The sequence below is a fragment of the Stenella coeruleoalba genome (assembly GCF_951394435.1).
Source record: "Stenella coeruleoalba genome assembly, chromosome: 3".
In the NCBI taxonomy this organism is placed as follows: Eukaryota; Metazoa; Chordata; class Mammalia; order Artiodactyla; family Delphinidae; genus Stenella; species Stenella coeruleoalba.
In genome coordinates, this window is record NC_137148.1 from 118107352 (window position 1) to 118132584 (window position 25233).

At 57.8% G+C, this 25233-nt stretch overlaps 1 protein-coding gene across 1 annotated transcript; it reads right to left on the reverse strand.

Moving 5' to 3' along the window:
• Window positions 1-23646, reverse strand: PCDH1 (protocadherin 1). The gene is made up of 5 exons (XM_079918044.1): window positions 23469-23646; window positions 14551-15413; window positions 9413-11608; window positions 4074-4293; window positions 1-1885 (listed from the first exon to the last, which is right to left on the reverse strand). Exons 1-5 carry the CDS (start codon window positions 23506-23508, stop codon window positions 1491-1493), a joined length of 3714 nt encoding a protein of 1237 aa, XP_079774170.1. The 5' UTR covers window positions 23509-23646; the 3' UTR covers window positions 1-1490.
• Between the last annotated feature and the right edge of the window lie 1587 nt (window positions 23647-25233).

The window sequence follows — 25233 nt, forward strand, 5'->3', positions numbered from 1 at the left end:
GAAGAGGGGCTGAGGCTTTGAGATGGCCACAGTGGGAGATGGGGCCTCTGCAGGATGCCCCTCACACCCTGGCCCCCTGAGGTGAAGAAAAGAATCCCACCTCATCATGGCTGACTGGGCTTCTCTGCCCCCCGATACCCCCACGCCACGGGACCCCTGACCCTGGCAAAGGGAAGCCCAACTGGAAGAAGGGGGCCTGGAGCCCAGGGTGCCCTAAGGCAGCCCTTCCCACCCCCTGAGATCAAGGCAATGGTGGTTTTACAGGCTGACGGGTCAGTCATGGCAGGGGCTTGGGGGGGGGGTGCAGAGCAGAGAGGGGGCAGGGTGCAGGTACCCCCTGTTGGGGGCAGCAACCAGCCACCCCCTGAGCAAACCTTCCTGCTCCCAACTCACCCAACCAGGCCAGAGGCACAGTCTCCCCACCCCCGGCCAGCTGCCCCCCACAGCCTCAGGGCCCCTCCGTGATGCTCGTCTGGATGTGGGGGCCAGCCTGAGCGGGGATCCCCCCCACCCCAGGGCACAGCGCAACAGTTCCAAAAAAATAGAGATTTGTATTCTTAAAAAAAATTAAATAAAAGCCCAGCTCTGCTGATAGGCGAGTGTTCCCCCATCCCCACCCCCACCCCCCTTGTTTCCCTGGCCTGCACCCCCATCCTGCCACAGCCCCAGGGGTATTTACAACATGGAACAATAGAGGCCTGGGGTGGGGGGCACTGCGGCAGGGAAGAGGGGGAGCAGGGCAGGTCTCCCCCCAGAGGGGCCCCCCCAAGACAACACAACATCAACAAGAAAAGTTGCAAATCAGGCAGAAATGGGGACGTCATTCCAAGGTCCTTATATACAGACACTGCATGACCAGTGGGAAGGGGGGGTGCCCGGATGGGACCAGGCATGGGCATGCGGCAGGCAGGTGGGCCAGCCCAGGAGCAGTATAGGAAGACAAGGCCTCCGCCCCACTCCCACCGCCATCCCACCCCACCTTTGGTAACAAAAGCCCTTCAGGGAGCCCCTGGCGGTCAAGAGTTTCCTCTGGGAGTTCCCAGGGACAGGGGCTCCCCAGTTCAGCCCTGCTGCAGGGCTGGAATGGGGGCGTCCTATGCCCGCCCTGGTTGGCCATGCGGGGCACAACGAGTTAAAAGTGTGCTGCCCACCCTTGACTCTGCCATCTGCCCAAAGTGAGGGGGTGATCCCTGGAAGTCGAGGAACCGGAGCCTAGTCATTGTAGAGGAGCCCTCTTGGGCATCAGCTGGGGGGAGCCCCATAAAGGGGAAGAGGGGGCTCCCTAGGGTTTGGGGGCTGAAGTGAGGGAAGAAGACCTGGACCCTGCATGGGGGAAGGGCCAGTGTGGTCATGAGGCCAGTAACCCCCCCACTCAGGGCCCTGGCCAGGAAGTCCACGCTGGAGGGGTCAGGAGCAGGGGCCCTGGCATGGGCCCACCTGGGAGCTGGCCGGTGGCTGGGGAAGGGATGGCCGGCCGGCCAGAAGGGGGCTCACAGGTAGATCTCGCGCTTGGCCGTCTGGGCAGATGCCGGTGTGGCTGCAGGTGGGAAGTCCGAGGTCTGGGTCAGGGGGATTTCCTCCAAGGTGGCCGAGTCCTTGCAGGAATCATGGCTACTGTGGGAGAAGGCACTGTAGGAGGGCAGGAGGCGCACGGGGGCCGTTTTGGTGTTCCGGTCTTCCGGGGGGCTGGGGCTGCCGGCGCCCGCAGGCTCCTGCCCTCCTCGGTCCTGGTAAGGCACGAAGGTGGAGAGTTTGAGGGCGCTGCTCTTGGTCCGGCGGCTGGGAGATGACTGGCCAGGCATCCAGCACGTGTCGGAGTGGCCAAACTCGCTGCACTCCCGGGTACATGTGCCCGTCATGGCGACGTCAGGCAAAGGGCGCAGGTCTGCAGGGGAGAGCCGGGAGGATGGTCCTCAGGCAGGGCAGCCTCGCAGAGCTCTGCTCCACAGCCTCCCACCAGCGCCTCCATGCCGCCTTGGAACGGGGGTGCACGCCCCTTCCTGCCCACTGAGCTCACAGGCACACACACCCTCAAATAGACACACACCCTCCCACCATCCACCGCAATAGACACACACCCTCCCACCATCCACCGCATGCGTGCTCTCTCACACACACACACAATCTGTCCTTAAATAGACACATTCTTTCCATCCTCACCCACCCTCCAGCTCTCCTCTCACACATCCACCATATCTGCCCTCAGACAGGTGCACAAACACACACCCCATCTACACACTCCGTCATCTATCTCCAGACGGGCTGAAACATGCACATTTACCCTCAGATAGGGGTGAGGAAACCCCCATCCTCATTAAAGACACAATCTCTCTCTCTCTCTACTGCTCTCTCTCTCCTCTCTCTCTCTCTCTCTCTCTCTCTCTCTCTCTCTCTCACACACACACACACACACACACTCCTACCCTCAGATAGGTGTGGACACACAAATCTACACCAGGCATCTCTATCCTCAGACAAAGGTGGGCACATGCCTCCCTTCTGAGCCCCCTCCAGCCTCACCATGCTCCCAGTTGCCCTGGGACCCCACCCCACACCAGCATAGCAAGGCCCTGCTACAAAGCCAGGGGTTTGCGTAGAAGCACACACTCACATATCCACAAGCACACTCATGCAGCCCCTCCCCGCCTCACTCCGGCCCCTACACCACCCACCACCCCCCTGGCCTTGCCCCGCTCCCTGCCCAGAACACCCATGGGAACAGAAGTTGGCTGTCTGACATCAGCAGTAGCCAGTGTGGTTGCTGGGCAGTGGGGGTCTCCATGGGAACGTCTGGGCCTTGAGTACTTCCTGTCACACTTGCCCCTGTCCCGCCCTCGCTTGGGGACAGTACCAGGCGGTGCCCCCCACCCCGTCCAGGGATGTGACTGAGCGGCACCACCCTCCCTGGCTTGGCCTCCTGCCAGTGCAAGGTGAGGAGGGGACAGCTCTGTTGTTAACCCCTCCGGGGCTCTTCAGTTCAGGGCAGAGTGGGGGGACCCAACGTGGCACGGAGCAGAGCACGGGCACTGGGTGGGCGGGGCTGGGTGCTGGGCCGAGTCCCACAGACCCCAGACCCCAGAGCAGCTCCCACATACCTGGCAGTCCACCTCAGGGCCTGCTCCGGCCAGCCGGCTCTGCGCGGGCACAAAAAGGACGAGACGGGCGTGAGATCGCACGATGATGGGCAGGGTGGGGATGGAGGGCACTCTGAGACCTGGGGCCTGGGAGGTTAGACAAGAGCCCTGGGCCGAGGGGTGAGGTGTGGAACTTTTCATCTTGTGGCGGGCTGGGGGAGTTTGGACTGAGGGAGGGGATGAGATCTGAGGAAAGCTCTAAGCTGGAGAGTCTTTCTATCCCAAGGGGAAGCTGATTTAGTCTCCCCACCACGGGCCACCAGAGGTGCCTTCACGCACACACACGCACTACACACACACATTCTGACAACACGCCCCCCATCCATTCCCATGCTGACCTCTGCTCCAGCCCAGATCCCACGTCTGCCATCACCCTCCAAGCCCCGCCCACACAAGCCTTTCCCCTCCCCGGGCCTCCCCACTCCTTCTCCTCAGCCACACCCTCTCCTGCTCCTCCCGACAGGGGATCATCACACCCTTCTCTGGGCTCCTCATAGCATCCAGGGTCCCTTCCCTTTTCTCAAGGCCCTCTGCGCTCTCATTATCTCAGGATCCCCTCAAAGTTCCCTCACCACCACCTGAGCCCTCTGGCCCCCATTCTCAGGGTCTCTGTTCCCAGGAAGCAGAATAAAGTAGTGCTGAATTCAAAGTCTTTGGAGTCAGAGGTGCCTGGGTGTGAATCCCTCCCAGCTCTGTCACTTCCTGTATATGACTTTGGGTAAGTGACTCAACCTCTCTGAGCCTCCGTTTCCCCCACTGTAAAGGGGGCACAATAAAGTTCTCAGATCAGAGAGCGGTTGCGAAGGTTAAATGAACGTATACCAGAAAGCACTCAGCACAGTGTTTACTGCTGAATACACGAGAGCTCGAGAGATGGAGGCTACCTCTAAGGTCTCGTCATCACTCACAGGCTTCTACTCATTCCTGGGGTCCCCTCACCGTTCTCGGGGTGCTCCATCTCTCCTATGCTGCCATCGGGGGTGGTGCGCTCATAGTGATCCTCAGGCAGAGCCAGGGGACCGAGTCGGGGCCCCGAGGATGACTTGCTGGACGGCGTCTCGGACTCCTCCAGGCCACTGTCGTAGTAACTGTGCTGGGACGGGTCCTGCAGCTCCTGCGCCTGGCTGGTGGCGGAGAAGGTGACTCGGCGGTGAGGTAACTGCAGGGAGAGGGAGTGTCACTGCCAGCCGGCCAGCCTGCGCCACGGGGCCACCACCGCACCGGGCTACAGCCCCAGCCAAGCCCACCCCCAGAGCTCCTAGCCCTCTAGGCCTCAACAGCAACCAGGAAGAGGCCCAGCCCCCTAGCACAGCAGAACCCCCCCAGAAAGCAGAGACCTTAATAGAGGACTGCCCCTTGATTCTAGGTCAGCTCCCCGGACAGCCAGGACCACGCACTGGAAGTCCCAACACAGCACAGGCCCCAGTGTTATGATAGCTCCCAGGCCAGCACAATAAGCTTAATCCAGTACAACCACTTGTTAGAGCACAGCTTCCCAGTACTGGCACGGCCTCTGTTTAATTCCAGACAGCCAACACCAGAACAGCACAACACCAGCCAACTCCCCTAATTCCAGCATAGCCTCTAAACACCAGCAAGCCTCCAGTTTTTACAACAGCTCCCTAAAAGCAGGACAGACTCCTAATTCCACAACAGCTCACCAATACCAGAACAGTTCCCTGATTTCCAAATAGCACCCTCCAGACTCCAGCTCCTCACCTGTCTCATTGCTCTGTTAACTTCTCATTGCCTCCAGCCAGTGGGGTGCTAACCTCTTTCTGATCTTCTGTTCCTCACCCCTGGTCTGTAATGCCACAGGCAGGACTCCCTGCTGAGTCCCCACCCACCCAGGTGCCCACCGCGTTCCCCTTCAGAGAGGCCTGGGAGTGGAAAAAGGTGGGAGGGAAGAGGGAAAGGGAGCCTGATGACAAACCAGGGCACCTTGGGGGTGGGGTAGCAGAACACTGGGAACTCCCCAGTCCTCCAGATCAGGAAACAGTATTAACTGGAGCGGGCAGGGCCCAGGAGGACCTGGGCATGGGGGGAGGGGCCCAGCAGACATCAGGGATTCGGAAGGCTGGCTTCTTCGAACGGAGACTCCTTCTAGGAAAGAGGAAGGAGCTTCCGGGAGGGGCCGCTGGCTTGGTAGAGCCAGGATTTAGGAGCTTGGCGCAGGGACTGGGGTGGAGGGAGGGCAACAGGGACAGGCTGCTCCCAGACAGCAGCCCTGCCTGCCTGCCATGGGTTGACGATCTGGCAACCTCAGCCTGGCACTCGGTACAACCAACCCATCCCCCAAACACCCACCTGGGACCACCACTGGTTCTCCTGCCAACTGGAAATTAGAAGTTGTGGAGGGCGCAGACCCGGGCCCCTGTGGGCCAGGGGTGGGAGCAGCCCGGGCCCAGGGCCCTGCTGACGAGTCTCCAGGCTCCTTCTAATCCTCTAAGACCTTGTGGTGCTTTGTCTTTAAAACTCTCAATAGGAGGTTCTCAAGATGGCCAGACGAGGGTGTCCCAGGTCTGCAGACCCACCCTCCTGATGCCCTACACAATTTCCGTGCCATCCAAGGCAGCTGGGGTAAGGGAGGTTGTCAGCACAGGGAGCTTTGGAGCCGCCTTCCCACCTTGGCTCCCACCCCACCTTCAGGCATAGGCAACCCTTCTCGAGATCCACGTTGGGATCCAAAACACTGAAAGGTCTGGGTGATGACAGACAAGATCCCCAAAACTGACCTGATACTTGGGGCTGGGAGGATGTAAAGGAGCACGTCCACCTGGTGATGGAGTGAATAGGTTCCAGGAGGGTCTGGGAGGCACAGGGCAGTCTGGCTGTTGGGTGTTTTTCTTTCCAGTTTTCTTTTAAGACATTAGCCAGCAGCCCTCCCTCCCTGCAGAACCTGTGCCTGGTAATCCAAGGCTTCAGTCCTGCCTCCTAGGCACATCACTTGGGTCTTTTTCCTATGATTCTTTTCTGTAAAATGGAGGGTTGGGTCATACTCAACGCTAAATATTCCCTATCATTCTATGACTATCAAATCTTAAAAAGCCTAGATCCAAAATCTCTCTCAGACCCTAGTCCAGAAGTTCTAGACCCTTGCTGGTTATTTCCAATCGGCCGTCCCTATGGACCCTTCAGATTCAACATGCCTGAAACCAAATTCTTTTTCTTTACTCAGCGTCTGCATGGGCAAAGATCTCATCATCCTACCACCCAGATTCAGAAGGATGATATCTATCTGGGGATCCTGGTAGCTCTCCACTCACTCCCCATCTCTATCCCATATCCAATTATCCCTTGAGTTCTGTGAGTCATTTCTCCAGAAGGTCAGCCTGATCCATCCATCCATCATGCCCTTTTCCACCATCCTTGCTCAGACCTTAGAGGTGCAGTCCTGTACCTTCACCTCTACCCACCTTAAATCCACCATACACTCCAGTAAACTCTCTAAAACTCAGTTCATCCAAAACTCATGAGCTTTCGGGGCCTCCCACTTCTTCTTAAGGAACTTTTGGCAAAGCATCTATGTCCTCTACAGCCTACAGTCTTCCAGTCTCCTGTCTCAGCTCCCTCCTATACCCTCCACTCCAGCCAGAATCCCCTTTCTGCCCTCCCCCTGCCTCCGACTTGGTCACGCTCGCTCACTCCAGCCTCACCTCAGGATTGGCTCAGCCTCCCGTCCAACTCCAGCTCCTCACTTTATGAAGAGCCAGCTCAGGGTTCTCATTCCCCTCCCAGAAGCCCACCCCCATGTCCTATGCACGTTTTCTCATACTGTGTGCCTCAAAGAAAGGGAGGGGGCACCATGGTCAAATAAAAATTTGGAAAACCCAGAGTTACACAAAGTTTAACAGGTTTTCCCTTCTTGCAGGCTTTGCAGAGCCTTTAATAGGTTAATGTGAACTTAGGCTTGGAACCCCTTTTTTATAGCGTAACGGAAAACAGCAGACTCTGGCAATCAGATTTCCTGATGATTTGTGTTTGAATTTGACTCCATCGCTAACTAGTTTTCACTTCTGTAAAATGACCTGCATCACAAAGAGTTATGAGCAGTGGATGAGCTAATTCACATAAAATGCTCAGCATGGTACGTTGCACCTGGTAAGGACTCAAAAAAATGGAAGCAAGTTGTGGCAGAAGTGGTAGAACAAGTTGGGAAGAGCTTTAATATGTGGCAGTTCTCACTGGTGAGAATCGACACCACGATTCTCAACTGCCTCATCTTGTTACTTGTATGTCTTGTAGAAATGTGACCATTTTTCCCTCAAGGCCTAATACTATGCTGAGCACACAGTAGGGATTCAGCCTATGTGTCTTAATGATGACACTGGTGTTGCGGTTTTGTTGTGTTTGAATGTTCAGTGTGGCTCCACGGATGGGTTGGACTGGAGCCGAGTAAGGGATAATCCCTCAGACCTTGAGAAAGAAAAAGAGATTAAGGAGCTAAAGGAACAGAAGAAAGAGAGAGGCGGTGGCAGCAAGGAGAGGAACAAAAGAGAAAGAATGATTGGTCAGGAGCTGCTGGAGGTAACCCTAGAGATGCTTATTTGTCCAAGGGAAACGCGATGAAACCAGATTTCACTTCCCCATGCACCACTCCTCCAAAGCCCCTAGGAGTTTTTACTTTGGGGGTACCCCGGGGCATTGGGGAGTTTGTGGACGGAATCAGAGTAGAGAGCTGGCACCCTGGACCTCCTGGGAGTGTCTCAAGCCTCTTCAGTCGCCACGGAGACAGGTTGCCTCTGGCCTCAGAGACTCCCCCTGGACCTGAGGCCCCTCACCCGGACTTTAGCCTCCTCCTCAGGCACAGCCAGAGACAGGGCAGACCCAGGAGAGCAAGAAGTGAGAGACGGAGAGAGAGAGAGTGAGTGAGAGCTAGCAGCTCAGGGTGGCCAGAGCAAGGAGCTGAAGGAAGGGAAGGGAGGGGGCCGGATAGGGCGCCTCAGCCCTGGTCAGCAGGGGGGATACAGAGCAGGTCAGTCCATAGCACTGGGGGATATCCTCCCCTCTCCCTGGGCCCTCCCTCCCGGCAGCCCAGACTGGTGACCATGGCGGGAAGTCACAGGGCAGAGCAGGCTAATTGCTGGGTGTTGAGCGGTATTGGGATGAAGAGGCTGGGAAAAGGACTTGGGACGATCTTACCTCGAGGGAAGGTGCCTGGTATAATTAAGAGGTTCTCTGCCTTCACCTGAGGCAGCCAGGCTGCACTCCACCCCCACCAGCTGCTCTGGTCTGAGCTCTGTTGGGAGATGCTCCGATGTGCACAAATGGGAAAGGTCAAGTCTCAGCCAGCAGAGAAAGGGCAGGACTTGGGTGCATCTCCATCCGCTTTCTTGGTAAAGGGTGCCATTCCCAGGGAGGTCTCACAAACGTGAGGGAAGGGGACACTGCTGGACAGCTCCATTTGAAGCCTGCTCAGAAAGCACTTCCCCCAATCATGGACATGGTCATGGTGGGGCGGCGGGGGGACCTGGTCAATTAAGATAGGGTTGGGGCAGAGGGGCAGGTCTGGGACGGGGGAAGGGACAAAGAGCAGGGATGGGGAAAGTGAGGCAGGACATCGGACAAAGGGCTGTTTCCAGTCTCTCTCGCTCCTTCTCTCAGTTCCAGGAAAATAAGAAGCCAAAACTCCAAAAATAGAGAACTTTATTATCAGGGTGAAGTGTTTGGGGCTGGGGGAGGGGAACTGGGGCCCAGCCCCAGGAGTCTGGGGTGGGGAAGAGGGTGACACACAGTACACAGAGAAGGCACAAGTGGGGAGGCCCCCTTCCCTGACAGAGCATCCACCTGGTTACCCACCAGGACCCCAGGTCTCCCCCTTTCCCCCCTAGAGAAGCACCCATGGCTGGTCTCGGACAGAGACCCACGTTTGTAGGAGACTTCTTCTCCATTTCCCTCCCCGCTTCTGCCTCCAAACCCTTCTGCTCACCTACCCATCAGTCCCCACCTGCAGGACCCAGCGGGTGGTCCAGTGTCCCAGGATGTGACAAGCCACAGGCCTCTCTCCCAGTGCGGAGCGGGGTTGGGGGGGGGACACGGAGCACACCCTCAGTTTGCATTCGGCTCGGCCCGACCCTCCAAGTCTGGGTGAGGCAGCAGGGTCATCAGTGGTCCCAGCATCCCCCGATCTTTGGCTCCACCTCCCACCACTGACTTGGGCTGGTGAGCACGGCAGGCCCGAGACACCAGCTCTGTTACTCCCACACCTCGGTCCAGATGGCCCCGTGGTAGGGGTGGGGTGGGGGCCGGGGTATGCTGAGCTTCAAGGGCTGGCCTACCTGCTTGCTGGGGTATTTGGGGGGGTTGGTGCGGTAGCTGTAGTCGGAGTACTGCTCAGAGCCCGTGGACGTCGTGTCCCCAGTGCCTACGAAAGTGTTGGCTGGTGGCAGGTCCTGCACCACCTGGTGCTTCTTGGAGGCGGAGGGTGACTGGGGCTGCAGCTGGATGGAAGGCAGTGGGGAATTAGAGCGATAGTGGCGGCCGAGGTCAGGGCTGCCTGGTGGGTAGTTGAGGGGCAGGTGGATGCGGGGGCTGTCCCCAGGGGCATCGCTCATCAGGTTGAACTTGAGGGATTTCTGCAGCCCGGCCTCATCCTCGTCTTCCACCGGCTTCACGGGCTTGGGAGACTTGCTCTTCTTGCCCTTGCTTTTGTTTCCCTTGGAAACTTTGCTGCTGGGCTTGGGGGCATACAGGTCCTTGGTCTCCTTCTTGCCAGCCTGGTAGCCACTCTTGGCCTCCCGTTGCCGGCAGTAGCGCACGAGCACGGCCAGGGCAATGAGCAAGGCCACGGCCACGACACCCGCCACCACGCCAAACAGGATGTTGCCACGCTGCTTGGAGCGCTCGTATTCCGGATCCCCAGCAATGTCGATGTCCAGCGGCGTGTCCAGGCTGTGGCCCAGCAGGGTCTCCAGCAGGGTGCGGTTGGCCAGGGTGTCATTGACATACAGGTGGACCAAGGCTGTGCCAGAGCGAGGGGGCTTGCCGCGGTCAGTGACCTTCACCACTAAGCGGTGCAGCCCATGGTGGCGCCGCTCAAGCTCCTTTTCCAGGGTGATGGCGCCGGAATGCGACCCAATCTGGAAGAGTCCGTAAGGGTTGCCGCCGGCGATGCTATAGGTCAGCTCAGCGTTGACACCAGAGTCAATGTCCTCAGCTGTCACCTGGCTGACCGTCTCGCCCAGACGGGTCTGGGGGGTCAGCAGCCGGTGGGAGGTGTTGGAAGGGGCGGTGATAAAGGGTGCGTTGTCATTCTCATCCAGCACGTTGATGGTGACGCCAACGTAAGCCGAGCGAGGTGGGACGCCGCCGTCCACCGCCTTCAGCTGGAAGGTATAGGTGCTTTGCTGCTCCCGATCGAAGCTCAGGCTGGAAAGGATGGTGCCCGTGCCGTTCTGGATAACAAAATCACCATTGTCCTGCTCCACCGTGAGCTGCACCCGGGCGTTCTCCCCCTTGTCCCCATCAATGACCGTCACCATGCCCACTGGACTCAGCGCCGGCATATTCTCCATCACTGAGAAGTTGTAGCCACTCAGCATGAACTTGGGGTCATTGTCATTGCAGTCCAGCACGTTGACAAGGACGGTGGCTGTGCCTTGGAGGCTGGGGCTGCCCCGGTCGGCTGCCACCACCTTCAACTCGTAGCTTTCCCTCTGTTCTCTATCAAGGGATGTCTTCACCCGGATCTCTCCAGTCTCAGGTGAGATGGTGAAGAGGCCCTTGGCAGCCGGCTCAGGCTCCAGCGAGTAAACCAGCTCAGCATTGGAGCCCGAGTCGGCATCGCTGGCAGTGACCTCGGCGACCACTTCACCTGGCTTGTTGTTTTCTGGGAAGGCGACCTCAGTGACACTCTGGGTGAAAACAGGTGCGTTGTCATTGACATCCACCACCTGCACCTTGAGGGAGTTGGTGCTCGAGAGTGGGGGGTTGCCAGAGTCCACGGCCACAATCTCAATGGTGTAGTCTTTGACCTTCTCATAGTCGAGCGGGGTGGTGGTCTGCAGGAAGTACTTCTTCTTGCTGTCACTTCCCGTCTCACTGGCCTGGCGGAGCTGGAAGGGCACGTCACCTGCCACCACACAGGTGACAGCTGCGTTTTCTCCCTCATCTCGGTCAGATACCTGCACCAGGGCCACAGCTGTCTCTTCTGCCACGTCCTCTGAGATGTTAGCCATCCCGTCTTGGTGAGTCACCAGCCCTATGCCCCGGATCTCAATGGTGGGGGCATTGTCGTTCACGTCCTTCACGGTCACCACCACTTGGGCTCGGGCACTCTTGGGGTTGGTGCCTCGGTCCTTGGCAAGCACCGAGAAGCGCAGGGTGCTTAGGTCCTCACGGTCCACGGGGCCCTGCACAGTGATAAGTCCCGTGTTCCTGTCCAGTCTCAGAAGACGCCTCACAACCTCGGGCACCTGGTGGAACGTGTAGTCGATCTCTGCGTTGGCACCTTGGTCAGAGTCATTGGCCTTCACCTACAGGGCAGGGGGAAGAAACAAGGAAAACGGGGCTGGGTTAGTTTGGCGATAAATTAAGCGACACATTTCTGCCTTTCCAACGAGCACGGCAGACGCAACTAATCTAACAAGGCACCCTTTCCAAAAGCAGCACATGCATGCCCTGCCCTTTTCCCAATCCTGACACTTTGGCATATATTACGGATCTCTTTCCCTGAAGAGCACAGATACAGCCCACAAATCCTCAGTGGTGCTACAAGCTACTACTAGAGATGGGACAGGGCAGAACTGAACGCTACTCATCACTCCTATACTAGCCCACCCAAATATGGGGATGAGGATCCAATTAGCAGCTAGGGCAGCCCTTCCACCCGATTAAACTGGCCTTCAAACCCTTCTGAAGAGCTGGAAAGGTGTGAGTAGTAGAGATGGTGTGTATGCGTGACATATGTGTGCAACACGCATGCATGCACACACATGTGATTACGTGAGAAGGTATGTTTATGCACGTGTCTACTGGCACACGAATGGAGACCCACGTGCCCCTCTGGAGGCCACAGGTGAGGGGATTTCTTTTTCGAAAGGAGCCAGGTAGGGATGTGGGTCAGAGGGAGCCCGCCAGGCCAGGTCACTACACTCTGTCAAAACCGGGGAAACCTGTTTCATCTCTCTTCCCCTCCCATGGCTGGCGCTGGCTAGGCATCAACTTGAGGAATCCAGCCGAGCCTGCGGCCAGGAGGGAGGGGCTGGTGCAGCCCACAGAGCCTGCTGGCAGCGGGCTGGGCTCCCAGCATCACACAATGAACTGTCTGTCCCTTTGCAGTGGGCGCATCCTTCCACGCCAAGGCCGACACACACTCGGCCCAAGTCTATACAAACATGGGTGGTAATGGGGCAACAGGAGCCAGGTGGGAACGGTCATGAGGTAGCACTGGTCAGGGAGCAACAAGAGGGATGGAGTTAGGTCACAGCCCAACAGAATGTGATGGCAGTGCGGGCGGGGGCGGGGGAGGAGGGGGTAGGGGGTAGACAGGATAGGCGCCACTTGGCAGAGTCTCTGGGGAGCAGAGCAAGAGTCCTAGGTTCAAATCCCAGCTCTGCCACTTCCCAACTATGAGGCCTTGGGTCAATTATTTAACATCCTCAAGCCTCAGTCTACAAATGTGCAAAATGGGGATAATGATAGAACCTACTTAATGGGGGTGTGGTGAGGATTAAATGGGATGATAAGTGTAAAAATGCCTAACACTGCCTGGCACATGGCAAGTGCTCCCTACATAGCATTTATCCCTCTTTTTGTCCATCCAGCTCTGAAAATCGGTGCTGACACAGTATTGGGCATTGCACCTAGCAGGCCCTCAGGCCACTGCTAGTCTCCTTTCCTTCCCATCAGGATTTTTTTGTCAGTGAAAACACTGGTGAGCTACCTGGTCTCTGCTCACCCCTCTAATGGTTTCTCCTCGCCCCTCCATCCCCCTGTTCCCCCAGTCTGTCACCAGCTTTTTCATTATGATCCCCACTGTCTCCCTGTCTCTAGACTGGTCACCCACCTCCTTGTCTGCCTCTCTTGCCACCTCACCTCTCTGTCTCTGTCTCTGAGTCTTGACTTCTGTCTCTCTTTCCCTCCCATCTTGCTCAGTTCTCCTTCTGCCTCTTTCCCACTGCTGGCTCTCTCCCATCCTCTCTTTTCTGCTCTGTCTACCCGTAGCCTCGTCTCTGCCCCATTCTCCTGCGTCATCCCGCTTCCCAGCTCTTACACCCATGGGCTCTGAAGCCAAACTGTTGGATGTGGCCAAGGTGGAATCTGAACACATCAGGTGGGGGTTACCAGGCAAGTTTCCTAATCTCTGTGGGCTCAGTTCCCCATCTGCAAAATGGGGATAATGCTTACATTGTACTGTGGAGATTAAATGATATAATACACATAATGTATTCAGAACAGTACCTGGCACCTAGGCTATGATTATTCGCCATCCCCGACTGTCTGTCTCCCTTTTCTTTCTCAGTCTCTCTTCTACAGGTTCCAGTCCACCAGCCTCTAAAAAGAGGCCCAAACTCCTCCCCGTGCCCTGCTTCAGCTTGAGGACTTGGGATGAAGGGTTTCCCAGGACGGGTAATGGTGAGCCCTCCTCAGCTTCCTCATACCAGAGACAGACAGCTTCAGCCCATGGGGAAGGAGAAAGGAGCTGGGGCTGGCAGGAGGCCAGGGCTGAGATGACAGTGGGAGATACGCCCACCTGTCTGCAGGGACGCTTTCTTTGCTCTCTCCCAGGCCCTGACCCCACCAAGCTGCCCAGCCCCTGGGGCAGTTCCCATCGAGAGGGGTGTTGAGAGCTTCAGCAGAGGCCACCGACCCCCCCTACTGTGCCCAGCACCCCACACCCATGGGTACCCTGTGCCTAGGGGAGGAGGTGGGTGTACAGACATCTGTGTACAGTTTTCTAGAATTCTGAGGACTCACCTGGCTAAAATGATCTCTTGTGACTGTCAGGGATGGGCAAAGCAAGGCTCTGTCCTCCAGCCTCAGGAAACTCGCATGTGGCTAAAGGGCCCCTGGTTGGGAAGACATTCTCATCTCTGGAGAGATTCTACTTGGACAAAAGGCGGTTCACTTGTTCCAGCTCAGCTCACTTGGCTGGGGAGAAGGATATCATTTGACTTGGGAGGGGGTTTCACTTTGCAGAGGTTTCTCCAGCTCGAGTCTGCCTCGGGGATGGGGGGATCACTGTTCATACGCTATGTCACTGTCACCTGAATAGCTTGACAGAGGAAAGTAAATCCCCTGCTGGGGTGTGGTGGACTTGTGGGAAGGTCTCACCAGGCGGGGGCTGGGGAAAAGAGATCTCACCGCAACATCTTGGCCATCTTGCCCTTAAGTGAAGGGAACTCTCACGAGGTTGGGGTAGGCTCCCATTTCTAAATGTGGGTCACCCTGACAGTTAGATGGAGGGGCCTCTCACCTGGATGACTGAGTGTCCTATGGGGCTGTTCTCAGACAGCTCAGCCTCGTAGGACGGCCGCTCGAACTTGGGGGCATTGTCATTGGTGTCGAGCACAGTGACCCGCAGCAGGGCGCTGCTGGCGCGTGGGGGGTTGCCACCATCCTGCACCTTGATAGTGAGGTCATAAGAGTCCAAGCGCTCCCGGTCCAGGTTGCCCATCACGATGAGCTGCGGCTGCTTTCCGTCCTGGTCCTCTGCCACCTGCAGCTTAAAGAGCCCCTGGGCCTCGGGCCCCACCTGCAGCTCATAGGATGCCACACCATTGGGGCCAGCATCGCGGTCCGAAGCCACTGGGATGGAGAAGAGTGAGCCATTGTTGGTGTTCTCGGGGATGGGCAGCGTGATGACTGGCGAGGCGAAGTTGGGCGTGTTGTCATTGATGTCCTGGACCTCTATCTGGCCCTCTAGCAGCCGGGGGCTTCCATTCTGCACGAGGTCCGTGATAGACACCTCAAACTCCAGGATGCAGGGCTCACCCGGGAGCTGGTTCTGGCATTCTCGGAGCCCCTCGCGGTCGATAGAGGTCTCCGTGGTAAAGATGTCGCCTGTCTTGCCATCCACCCGCAGGTACGGGGCGCCTACTTCTAGTTTGTATAGGTGGCCCACGTCTGGAAAACCGTAATCGGCTGCGAGGCTCCCAATGAGGGTGTTGGGCGGTTGCTCCTCTGGCACCTTGTACACCACCCGAGTGGCGTGGCCTGGGGACGGAGCCAGCAGCAGCAGAAGGGCCAGCAGCAAGGCAGGCGGCAGCAACCGTTGCCCCCCAGGGCCTGGGCTGTGCCCCAGGGACCCCATCCGGGCAGGCTCCAGAATCAGGAGGGCTGTATGTGAGGGAGACAAAACAGGGGGTCAGCTGGGAGGAGGGCCCAGGCCCTGGGGGCTGCCCAGAGCCAGCCGCCGACTCCCCCTCTGCCACCTACACACTGATCTCCCAGGAGAGATCTGCCCTAGTACAGAGCGCAGAACCCTGAGTCTCACCCACAGCTGGTGTAGCAGCGGTGTCTGCCCCAGCTGGAGGAGCAGGTCTAGAGCAGTTCCTGCCCAAGGAACGCCCTGACCCACCTGACACTCCCTCCCTCCCTGCTCTCTACTCTGTGCTTTGCCCAACACCTCCTTCTCAGCAGCATCCTGCCATAGTCACCCATGCTAATTACCCTGATACTGAGATAGGGAGAGACAGCAAGTGGAAGGGCGAGACCAGGAGCAACCCCCCCACCCCCCCACCCCCACATACAAGGTAGGAGAGAGACGCAGGTACCCTCACGTTCCCCAGACCCCGGATCGTCAGCTGCCCACGCTGAGGGCCACTCACGTTGGCTGCAGGGAGAAGGGATGATGTCACGTTCCTCTCCCTTCTGAGATGCCAAGTCAGTGTACGCACAGGAGGTAGGACATCTCAGATCCCTTTCTCCTGGCAGTAATCACCCTAGTGCCCAATGTCCCCACCCTCGTGAAGGGCCAGCTTGGACTGGGCACCGGTTAGGGCTGTGGAGTAGGTGTTAGCCCTCCCCGAGCCCCTTCCAAACAAACATGCCCCTGGGCACTCACACCTGTGTGTACACACACAGCTCCCGGGGCTCCTCTACCCTCCCTCTCCACCAGGGTGGGGGACGGCGGGGAGGAGAGACACGAGCAGGTATGTGGAAGAAGAGAGTAGACGTCAAGACTGGGGTCAGGACTGTGGTCAGAGCTGACTAGCCCTGGAATTGGCATTGGGAGCTGCCCCAGCCTATCCTTAGCAACTAGGAGCCCAGCAGGTCTAACTGGAACAGAGCTGCCAATAACACCAGCAGCCTTGCCCTGACCGCTCACTCCCCATACCCCTGCTCAGTCTCTCAGTGAACATCTGGCCCCTCCCCCGCTTAATCGGTCCAGTCCCATCTCATACCTGCCTCTCCCCGCCCACCCCCAAATCCTTCCAGTTAGAGCCCTGTATGCCCCAGCCAACCACAAGCTGCACTGCCATCACCACAAGAGCCTGCTTCTTCTGCCCATCTCCCCCAGCTTTGAGCTGTGCATCAGCAGACCCCAGCCAGACCCTCCAGCTAAGTCCCAGTCTTGCCTCCCTCCTCCTCTCCAGCACTACCACGACCACAGCCAGCCCTTCTATTCAAATCCAAAATCTTCAGCCCAGTATTTTCAGCAGAGGCTCAGGCTCAATCTTCCTTCCCTAGCTCCTGGAGTACGTGCCCCATACCTGGAAATCCCACCCCAGGCCCTGTCACAGGCCACACCCACCCCACTGAAGGCAGGTTCTGGTCACCCAGGAAGCCTTCCCAGGCCTCCTCAGCCCTCGGTGACCTCTCCTTCCTCCAACTCACAGCCACTTATTGTGTGTCTCAATCCCATGGCAATGAATCACTGTGCAGCCTGGGACACCGCCCGCCCCTGTTGTTCAATCCCAGTTATTGTGCACTTATTCCTGTGTTCTCTGCACTTATTCCTCTCCGAGCATCCCGAAGGAAGGGACAGGGCTCCCTACACTCATCCCCCAGCCCCCACCCATTCACCTTCACAGAGCTGGGCATACTATAGGCGCTCATTCATGCATTCAGTGAGCGTTTATTGGGCACTTACAACATTCCAGGCGCTATCCTGGGCAGTGGGACACAGCGGCGAACAAGACAGATGCAATCTGTCATCGTGGAGCTGACAGTGGTTCTAACTCAAGGACTATTTGTCACTTTTGTTGGGCTGTACCCATTTGACAGATGTAAGCAGCAGGGTGGAGAAGAGCAGGGAATGTGACATCAGACAGTCTGAGGCAAACCCCAGCTGCCCACTTTCTGACTGCGTGAGCTGGAGCAATTGACTTAGAGCCTCAGTTTCCTTATCTGTAAAATGGGGATAATACTACCTCTTTCCTAGGGAGTCTGAGATCATGTGGGCTAAATGCCTAGCACAGTGAGTATTCAACAAATGCTCCCTCAAAGCACGCACAGTTGCAGTTAGGTAGCTGTTTGGGAAATAACCTGTGAATTGTTTCTCTTTCCTATGAGACGGTGAGTGGAGACTGGGAGGGCCTCTGCTCTGTTTACATCCTCAGGGCCTTGCCCTGGACCCTGCACACCGTAGGTACTCAGTAACAGCTCATGAATGACTGTGATTACTTCACCTCTCAGGCTTAGCCTATCCTGGAACTTTCTGTATGGTCACTGCTTGTTTTCTTGCCCATTTCCCTACTCCACTGAGAACTCCCTGGGGTCTGATTTAATCCTTCTCTGTGTAGGTCCCTAGCAGACTCTCAGCAAATGGTCATTGAATGCAGATTCCTTACACAAGCACAGCCCCTCCCTGGTCACTCCTCGCACTAATAGGCTCAACGCCTGTGAGGCTGTTATCAGATTAGTGTGTGTGTTTCCTCTCAGCTGCAATCTTAATCTCTTTAAAGGAGGGAGGAATCTATCTGATGCTCTATTTGGACCCACCCTCCAGCCATTTCCCCTCTCTCTGCATGGACCTGGCACTGGGCTCATCTTACCAACAAGCCTCAACCCAAACACACCTGTCTCCAAAGAACCTCATTCCCTTCTGGGCGCCTTGTCCTGCCCTCCCTTGCACAGCACACACACAACATGGGATCACTGTGAACACCGATTCCGTGCGGAAGTCTTGGCGGGGTGGGGGTTACTTGGGAGTTACCCTAAACATGACAAAGAGGAGAAATAAAGCAGTGCCGGCCTGCCTCCACTCCCTCCCTCCAGATCAACGGTTTGTAACCTTTTTGGGTCACATTCCCCTTTACGTATTTTATGAAACCACACTGCAGATTTTTCCAAGAAAAATGAACACTTAGAAATTTTGGCTACAAATTCAGAGGTCCGTGGTCTGGCACCGTCAGGGTGACTTTCATTTGTAGCCGCTCTAAGAGCTACAGATTAAGCACTGACCTTGGGGGCTTCCTTCCCCATCTGGGGTCACAACCAGGGGCTCTAACCCCTCAGGCCTTCCAGGCAGCACAAACGTAGCATGCTTGTGACACATTCCCCCCCATCCCCCCTCCCCACGCCTGCCCCCTAACTCTCATACACATTCTCTCACTCACCCTGTCACCCTTAGGGGTCAGGAAAGGATTGTGGCATCTAACTTCTGAGTTGGGAAGAAAACCAAAAGGGAATATCCAAGGCAAGCAAGGTTGGGGGCGGGGAGGGGGCGCGGTTTCCTGGGAGGAAGGTGGAATTTGGGGGGGAAATGGGGTTGGGGGAGGGTTGCCCAGAGTAGGTTGCCCAATAAGAGCTGAAGAGAGTTTAGGCTCTTTTAAGCACCTGGAGAGTTCCTTTAAAATGAGTATTATCTGGCTCCACCCTTAGGAATTCTGATTCTGGAAGAGGGACCTGGAGAAACCCCCAGGCAGCAAGGTGGAGGCAGCAAGGGTCAGGAACCTTTTGGGAACAACTTTGAGGTACTCTAGGTCTTTGGAGTTAAGAAAGAAGCATAGATTCTATTATCGTCACCTTTATTACCATCATCACTCTCCTCACTATCACCATCGACCCAACTAACACTCCCCGAGAGATTTCACTACATTTACATCCATTTCCCATCGAATCCTCCCAACCCACTGAAATGGGTACTATTTGTTATTAATTTATGGCTCCCCATAATACAGATGATAAAACTGAGGCTCAAAAATAATAATTGCCTTAGGTCACAGAAGTAGTAAGCAGAAGAGTTGGGATTTGAGAAATAAGAATGCCTCCTCACTGAATTGGGAAAAGGCTGGATGGGGGAAGGCAAATCAGTGGTTGTTATGTACCACCCCTGTCACCCCCCCTCCCTGCCCCCGCCAACACACACACACACACACACACACACACACACACACACACACACACACAATCCCTGGGCTGCCAAACCTGCAGGGCAAGGAGTGAAAGAGAGAGAGCCTAGGGTTCAAGGTCCAAAGGAACCCAGGCCTCCCAGGATGCAGAGAGAGAGACAGAACAGCCAGGAGTGGCAGTGCGGCAGCCTTTCCTACCTCCTGCTCCCACCCACCATCCCTGAACTTTGTCCTGGTGGTTGGTTGCTGGGAGTCCTTAGTCCCAGACAGCAGCCTTTGAAACAATTAGTGCCTTATCTGCCCTTCCCTAGGCATTGGCTGCCTTCCCAGCAGGGGTGTCCCCACCTCCACCTAACGACACTGGGCACCCAGGACCCTGAGAAGCCAGAGCCTCAGTAGGGGCAGTGACTCATTCTTCTCAGGCCAGAGGAGCACAGTGAGGTGTGAGGGGGCAGAGTCCGGGGAAGGGCAAGGAAAACGCCATCTGTGTCAACATCTGGGGAGGAAGGAGAACAGTGCTGAGGGTTCACCTGGAACCTTCATTGACAGTCCACCTCGGGGACCAGGGGCCATTTCCTGCTGAATGCTGTGGCCAGAGAGGAAACATACAGGGGCAGACATCACTGTCCCAGAGGCCAGGTCAGCCCTGACCCTCACTCCTGCACTGTTACACAACAGTCACCACCACTGTGGGCACAAATCACCAAGGGACACAGCAAACATCTGGGAGAGGAGGGTAAGCAAGCTGGGCTGTGTGGGGTGGAGCTGTTCAGAGGCTTCCCACAGTGAATAAGTGCACAGCCCTCAGCTCCTCTCCCTTCTTTTTCACAACCCTCTGTTAGCCTCTGCAGGGTTTCCAGGCACCTGCATTCTTGAGTCAGACTGTCAGGGTTCAAACCCTGGTTCCACCACTTCCTAGCTGTGTGACCTTGGCCAAGTGACTTTACCTCTCTGAACATATTTCCATATTGTGAAATGGAAATAATCCTGCCTCTTGAAGTTATTTGGGAGGATTAAATGAGAGCCGATGCATTAAGGTCTATTACGTTGTAAAGGACAGATAGCTTTCCATCACCGAAGACAGCACTTGATTTCCAACATCAGGCAAACAGCAGGTGCTCATTGGTTCAATAAATAAATGAGCCAATCCCCTGCCAGTTGGGAAGACCTATGAAGGCAAGGATGGTGTCTGTCTTACTACAGTACTGCATCCTCATCACCCACCATGGGCCCTAGCAGACAGTAGGTGCTCAATACATGGTTGAAAGAATCTCTCTCTGCAGCACCAACTATCCTCTCTCACGGTAGGGGCAGACCTCACCCGTATCAGAAGGGCCTCCTCCTTTCCCATCTCCTCTCCCCCCCAGCCTTGACTCCTGCTCAGCTCCTCCCCCCACCCTTGCAGACCTTCCCCTGACCCTTCCACCCACACTCCGCGGCAGTTAGCTCACCATCTCTACCTAGCCCAGCTCCCCTGACCAAGTAGCCACAGCAGCAGCCCGTCTTCCAGGAGGACGCCTTACCAGCAAGACCCCCCCTTTCCAGCTGAAATCCCTTTTGGAATTGGGGATTGGGTGGGAGGGAAGGGAAGAAACTAAATGCAGCCAGAACTGAAACCGGACCTGCTCCCCTACCACCCCGCCCCTGGCAGTCTCTGGAGGCTCCTCTCATCCCTCTCTCCTCTATTCCACGACATCCCCTGGTCTGGTCGTAATTACACATTTCAATCCTCCCAGACCGCCACGTCAAGAAAGTAACACCCATCCACCCCACACACACCTAGACCTCTGGGCTGTCACAAACACCTTCTGCGCGCTCTCCTTCCTGGCAGCTACCAAGGGTTGGCCCAGAGCAGGTAATGGAAGGCTCTCGGCGTTTTCCGGCACGACGTCCTGGACTCTGCCGGCCGGGGCAGACCTCAGCCTACACCGCCGCGGTCAGCGGGCGCTCCCCGTACACCTCCTGCGCGCGGGGTATCTCCTCCCAGAGGACGCGGGAGAGTGTGTCGGGGGAGGTGGGACGGCGGCTGTTCTCCGCCGGCCTCCGGCTCGGCCGGCCCCACCCCACCCCCACCCTCAGCAGGGAGACGCCGGGCCTTCCCGAGCTCAGGGCGAGGCGCGGCGCGGTGAGAACGCGCCTCACCGGCGTGTCCCTGGTGCCCCCAGCCCCAGGGGCCGCCGCGGGGACTCCCTCCTCCTCCGCCTCTCGGGCCTCAGCCTAGGGACCCCCGCAAGCCGGCGTCGTCTAGAGCCGCGCAGCGGGCGCAGTGAGGGGGCGGGGAGGGAGCCAGCGCCGGAATCACAAAGCAGCGAGCCCGGCCCGGAGGAGAAATTCTCGTAAAACGGACCCTCTAGCGGAAAAAGGGGGCTTTGCCCCACTCTCAATCGTCAAAGACCTCAAAGCAGCCCCGAATATTTCCTGCTAGAAGGAATGGTCTCCGACCACTGCTGAAAAACTGAGGCCAGAAGTCTGGGCTCCCGAGGGTAGCTGGGGCGGGGGGAAGGGGTGCGAGTCCTTCTCGCCTGCCGGTTGTGCTCCTGCGCGTGCCGCGCGCGTGCCCTCCTGGTCCCAGGGCCTTGCCCGCACACACGACTCTGGCCTGCAGCCGGGACCCGGCGGAGAGGACGCCCAGGTGTGAGAAGGACACAGGTGTGTGGGCCCCAGGTGTGCTGGGGATCCAGGTGGTTTGGAGAACGAAGCTAAATGGTCCGAAGAGGGTCGCAAACACCGCCCAAGGCTTGCACCCTCTGCAAAGGGACCTAGGGCCCTGGAGCTCCGGGGAGGAGGGGTTGGCGCGGGCTGCCAGGTCCAGCTCGTTCCGGGAATTCCCGGCCGGCCGGCCCCGGGGTGGGGGTGGGGAGGCGCCAGCGGGGAAGCAGGTCCGGCCAGTCCCTAGGGTTCCCGCTGGGCCGAAATTTACACTCACTGTACGGCGCTAAGGGGAAACGGGCTCTAGGGGCTCTCCGGGTGGCCCGGCGGCTTCCCCTGACGGAATCTGGCCTCCGAGGGTGAGGGACAGAGCGTGTATGCTTGTGTGTATACGCTGCAAGGTGTAATGTGACACTGTTGGTGGAAGGTGTGTGTGACACCCAGTGTTAAGATGTGTGAAGCAGTAGATCCTGTGTTTGTGACCGTGAGGCGCTGCTGTGGGTGCCACTTGCTGTGTTAGGGCGTGTGCCGTCAAGGAGTGTGCTGAAACACTGGGTTCTGTGTTTATGGGTGCAGTCGAGGGGTGCAAGCGAGACATGTGTTGTGTACCTGTGTTCTGGCCAAGGAGTGTAACATAATTTATGTTAGGGTGTGTGCCTTAAAGGAATATGTGTGTGCGGGGCTGGGTTTTGAGTGTTCATCTGGAGAACTGTGGTCGTGACACTCGTATGTGCGGGCATGAGATTGCTTTTGTGTGTCCATGTCGCCGAATGTCACACCCGGTTGTGTTTTGTTGCTTTGTATGGCCACGGGTTGTGTGTCCGTGCTGCTGAGCGTGCAGAAGCTGAAGCAGATTCTAAGCTACTGACGGTGCCCCAGTGGGCGCTGGTGTGCGGGAGGTATGCCTGTGTGCACATATGTATGTATGTGTGTACATATGTCCGTGGTCTGGCCCTCCGGGTGCCCGCGGGGAGCTGGAAGCGCCTGAGTGATCCGAGCTGGTCGCCCAACAAGTGTGTGTGTGTGTGTGTGTGTGTGTGTGTATGTGTGTGCGCGCGCGCGCGTTGTGAACGAGGGTCCTTGCTTGCTACATCCTCGGGGACGGCCCCCCTTCCAACTGGGGGCTTTGGGCTTGCCCCAGGCCATCTCCATCCCTCGCGCGGCTGGAGCCCCCCTATCCCCGCAGCTCCAAGCGCTCCGGGGTGCAGGGCGCCCAGGCTGGAGCCCAGTCCAGCACCCGCTCTCCTCGCTCGGCTATTTGCGGCGGACCTTGGAGGCCAGGGTGCCCCAGCCGCAACCCCAACCGCCCCCACCTCAGCCCCGGCGCGCTGAGCACCGACCGGGCCCCCGTGGCCTCGCTCGGCCGAGCGCCCCTCCCTCGGCTCCTGCCGGCCATGGCCGCTCCCGGCCGGGAGCCACCACCGCCTCCACCGCCACCGATCCTTACCCGCCTGTGGGCAGCGCAGGCCGCGGGCCCTGCAGTCCATGAGCCGCCACCGGCCCCGGCCCGGGCTGCGGCTCGGCACGGCACGGCTCTGGCTGGCGCTGCGGTTCAGGCTCGGCTCCGGCTGGCTTTGGGCACAGCAGCCCCGGCGGCTTCGCGTCCGCGCCGCGCTCCCGCTCCCCGAGTGTGTGAGGCGGCGGTGGTGGCGGCAGCGGTGGCGGAGCCAACGGCGAACGGAGAGCACAGCCGGGCCCGCCCCCTCCCTCCCGCCCCCTCCCTCCCCCTCCCTCCTGGCCCGCCCGCCTGCCTCCCTCCCGCCTCCCTGCCCCCTCCCCCGCCCAACACGGCCGGGAGGTGGAGCTCGGGACCGCTCTGGTCCTGCTGGGAGGGGACCCCAGCACCGCTCCCCAAAGCCAGGACCCCTTTGGCTATCTCTCCCCTACCCGAGGCCCGTATACACAGACCGTCCCCCTCCCTGGCTCTTCAGTTTACACTTATCCCACCCGTGCCCCCATCTGGGACCCCTCCCGAATTCCTTTCCTAACCTCACTCAAACACCTGTCCCCTACCCTGCCCCCCTGGGAAGTGGAGGCACGGGAAATGTCTCCCCCGGTGCCTTCTTTTCTGGGCATCTGCTCCTCCAGATCCACCTTCTTCCCGCCCAGACCCCCAGATCACCCCGAATGGCCCTCCCTTCTCACTGCGCTCAGGGGAAGTCCACCCCTCCCCCTCTGGCCGAAGCCGCAGAGCGGTCAGCGTCGGTGGCCGCAGCAAGTCTTGGGGGTGGGGCTATGGAGGGGACCGTGCGAGGGAGAGGGTAACGGGCCCCGGGGGGCTCCTCTAGAATGAGGACTGGGGAGATGTACAAGTGTGAGGATGAGGTAACGCGCCTAAGCTCGGGCTATTAGAGGGTCCCTCAATCACCTGCCCTCTGGGCGGCATGGAGCTGTGACCCCGACACATTTACCAGTGACATACACACATTCACACAGTCACATGGGTCCCTACCCCGCGAAGCCAAGCAGTGTCACGGCCTGTGTCACACGCCCTCGCAGTGCTACACGCTCCCTGTCACAATCACACCGAGTCACACACTGTGTCACACGCAGTGTCTCACACACTCAATACTCAGTTTCTCCCACTCAGTTTTGGCTCTCTGGCGCCATCTAGAGGTGTCTGAGCAGCCTGGGAACTCCTTTTCCTTCGCTCAGGGTTTGGTACCCCAGGCTTTCAAGTGCCCCAGTCTAATACGACCTCCAGCTTTTGCCACTTATAAGCCAAAGCAGTGGGTTCCAGGCCAGAAGAGTGAGAAAGACTGTCCCTGGTAAGGCCTGGAACTGGGTGTGCAGAGGCCTAATATGGGATGACTGGGCCTCTATTTGCCATAGCCTCTGACTACCCTATCCACAGACATCTTCCCATCCCTACCACTCCTCTATCCCTTGTCTCTTTCCTCTGCTTCCTCCCCTTCTGACACCTGTATTCTCTGTGGAACACTCTTCAGGGTAAGGGTGGGCTCTCGGGCCAGCTGAGGGCTGCCCAAGATCTCTCCGAGAGCAGCCCCCCTCCAACTCCCTTTCTGGCCTGGGCCCTGCTCTAGTCTGCACTCTCAGACCTCAGCCCCGGAATCCAAGATGTGGTGCTCTGGATACGAGATGGGGTGAGCTAGTGAAAGGAGGATCTGTCCTATAGGTGGTTTCTCCCGGTCCCCTGCAAAACTCATATGCTCCGCATCACTGAGCACAACTCCAAGGGAGGAATCAGTGGC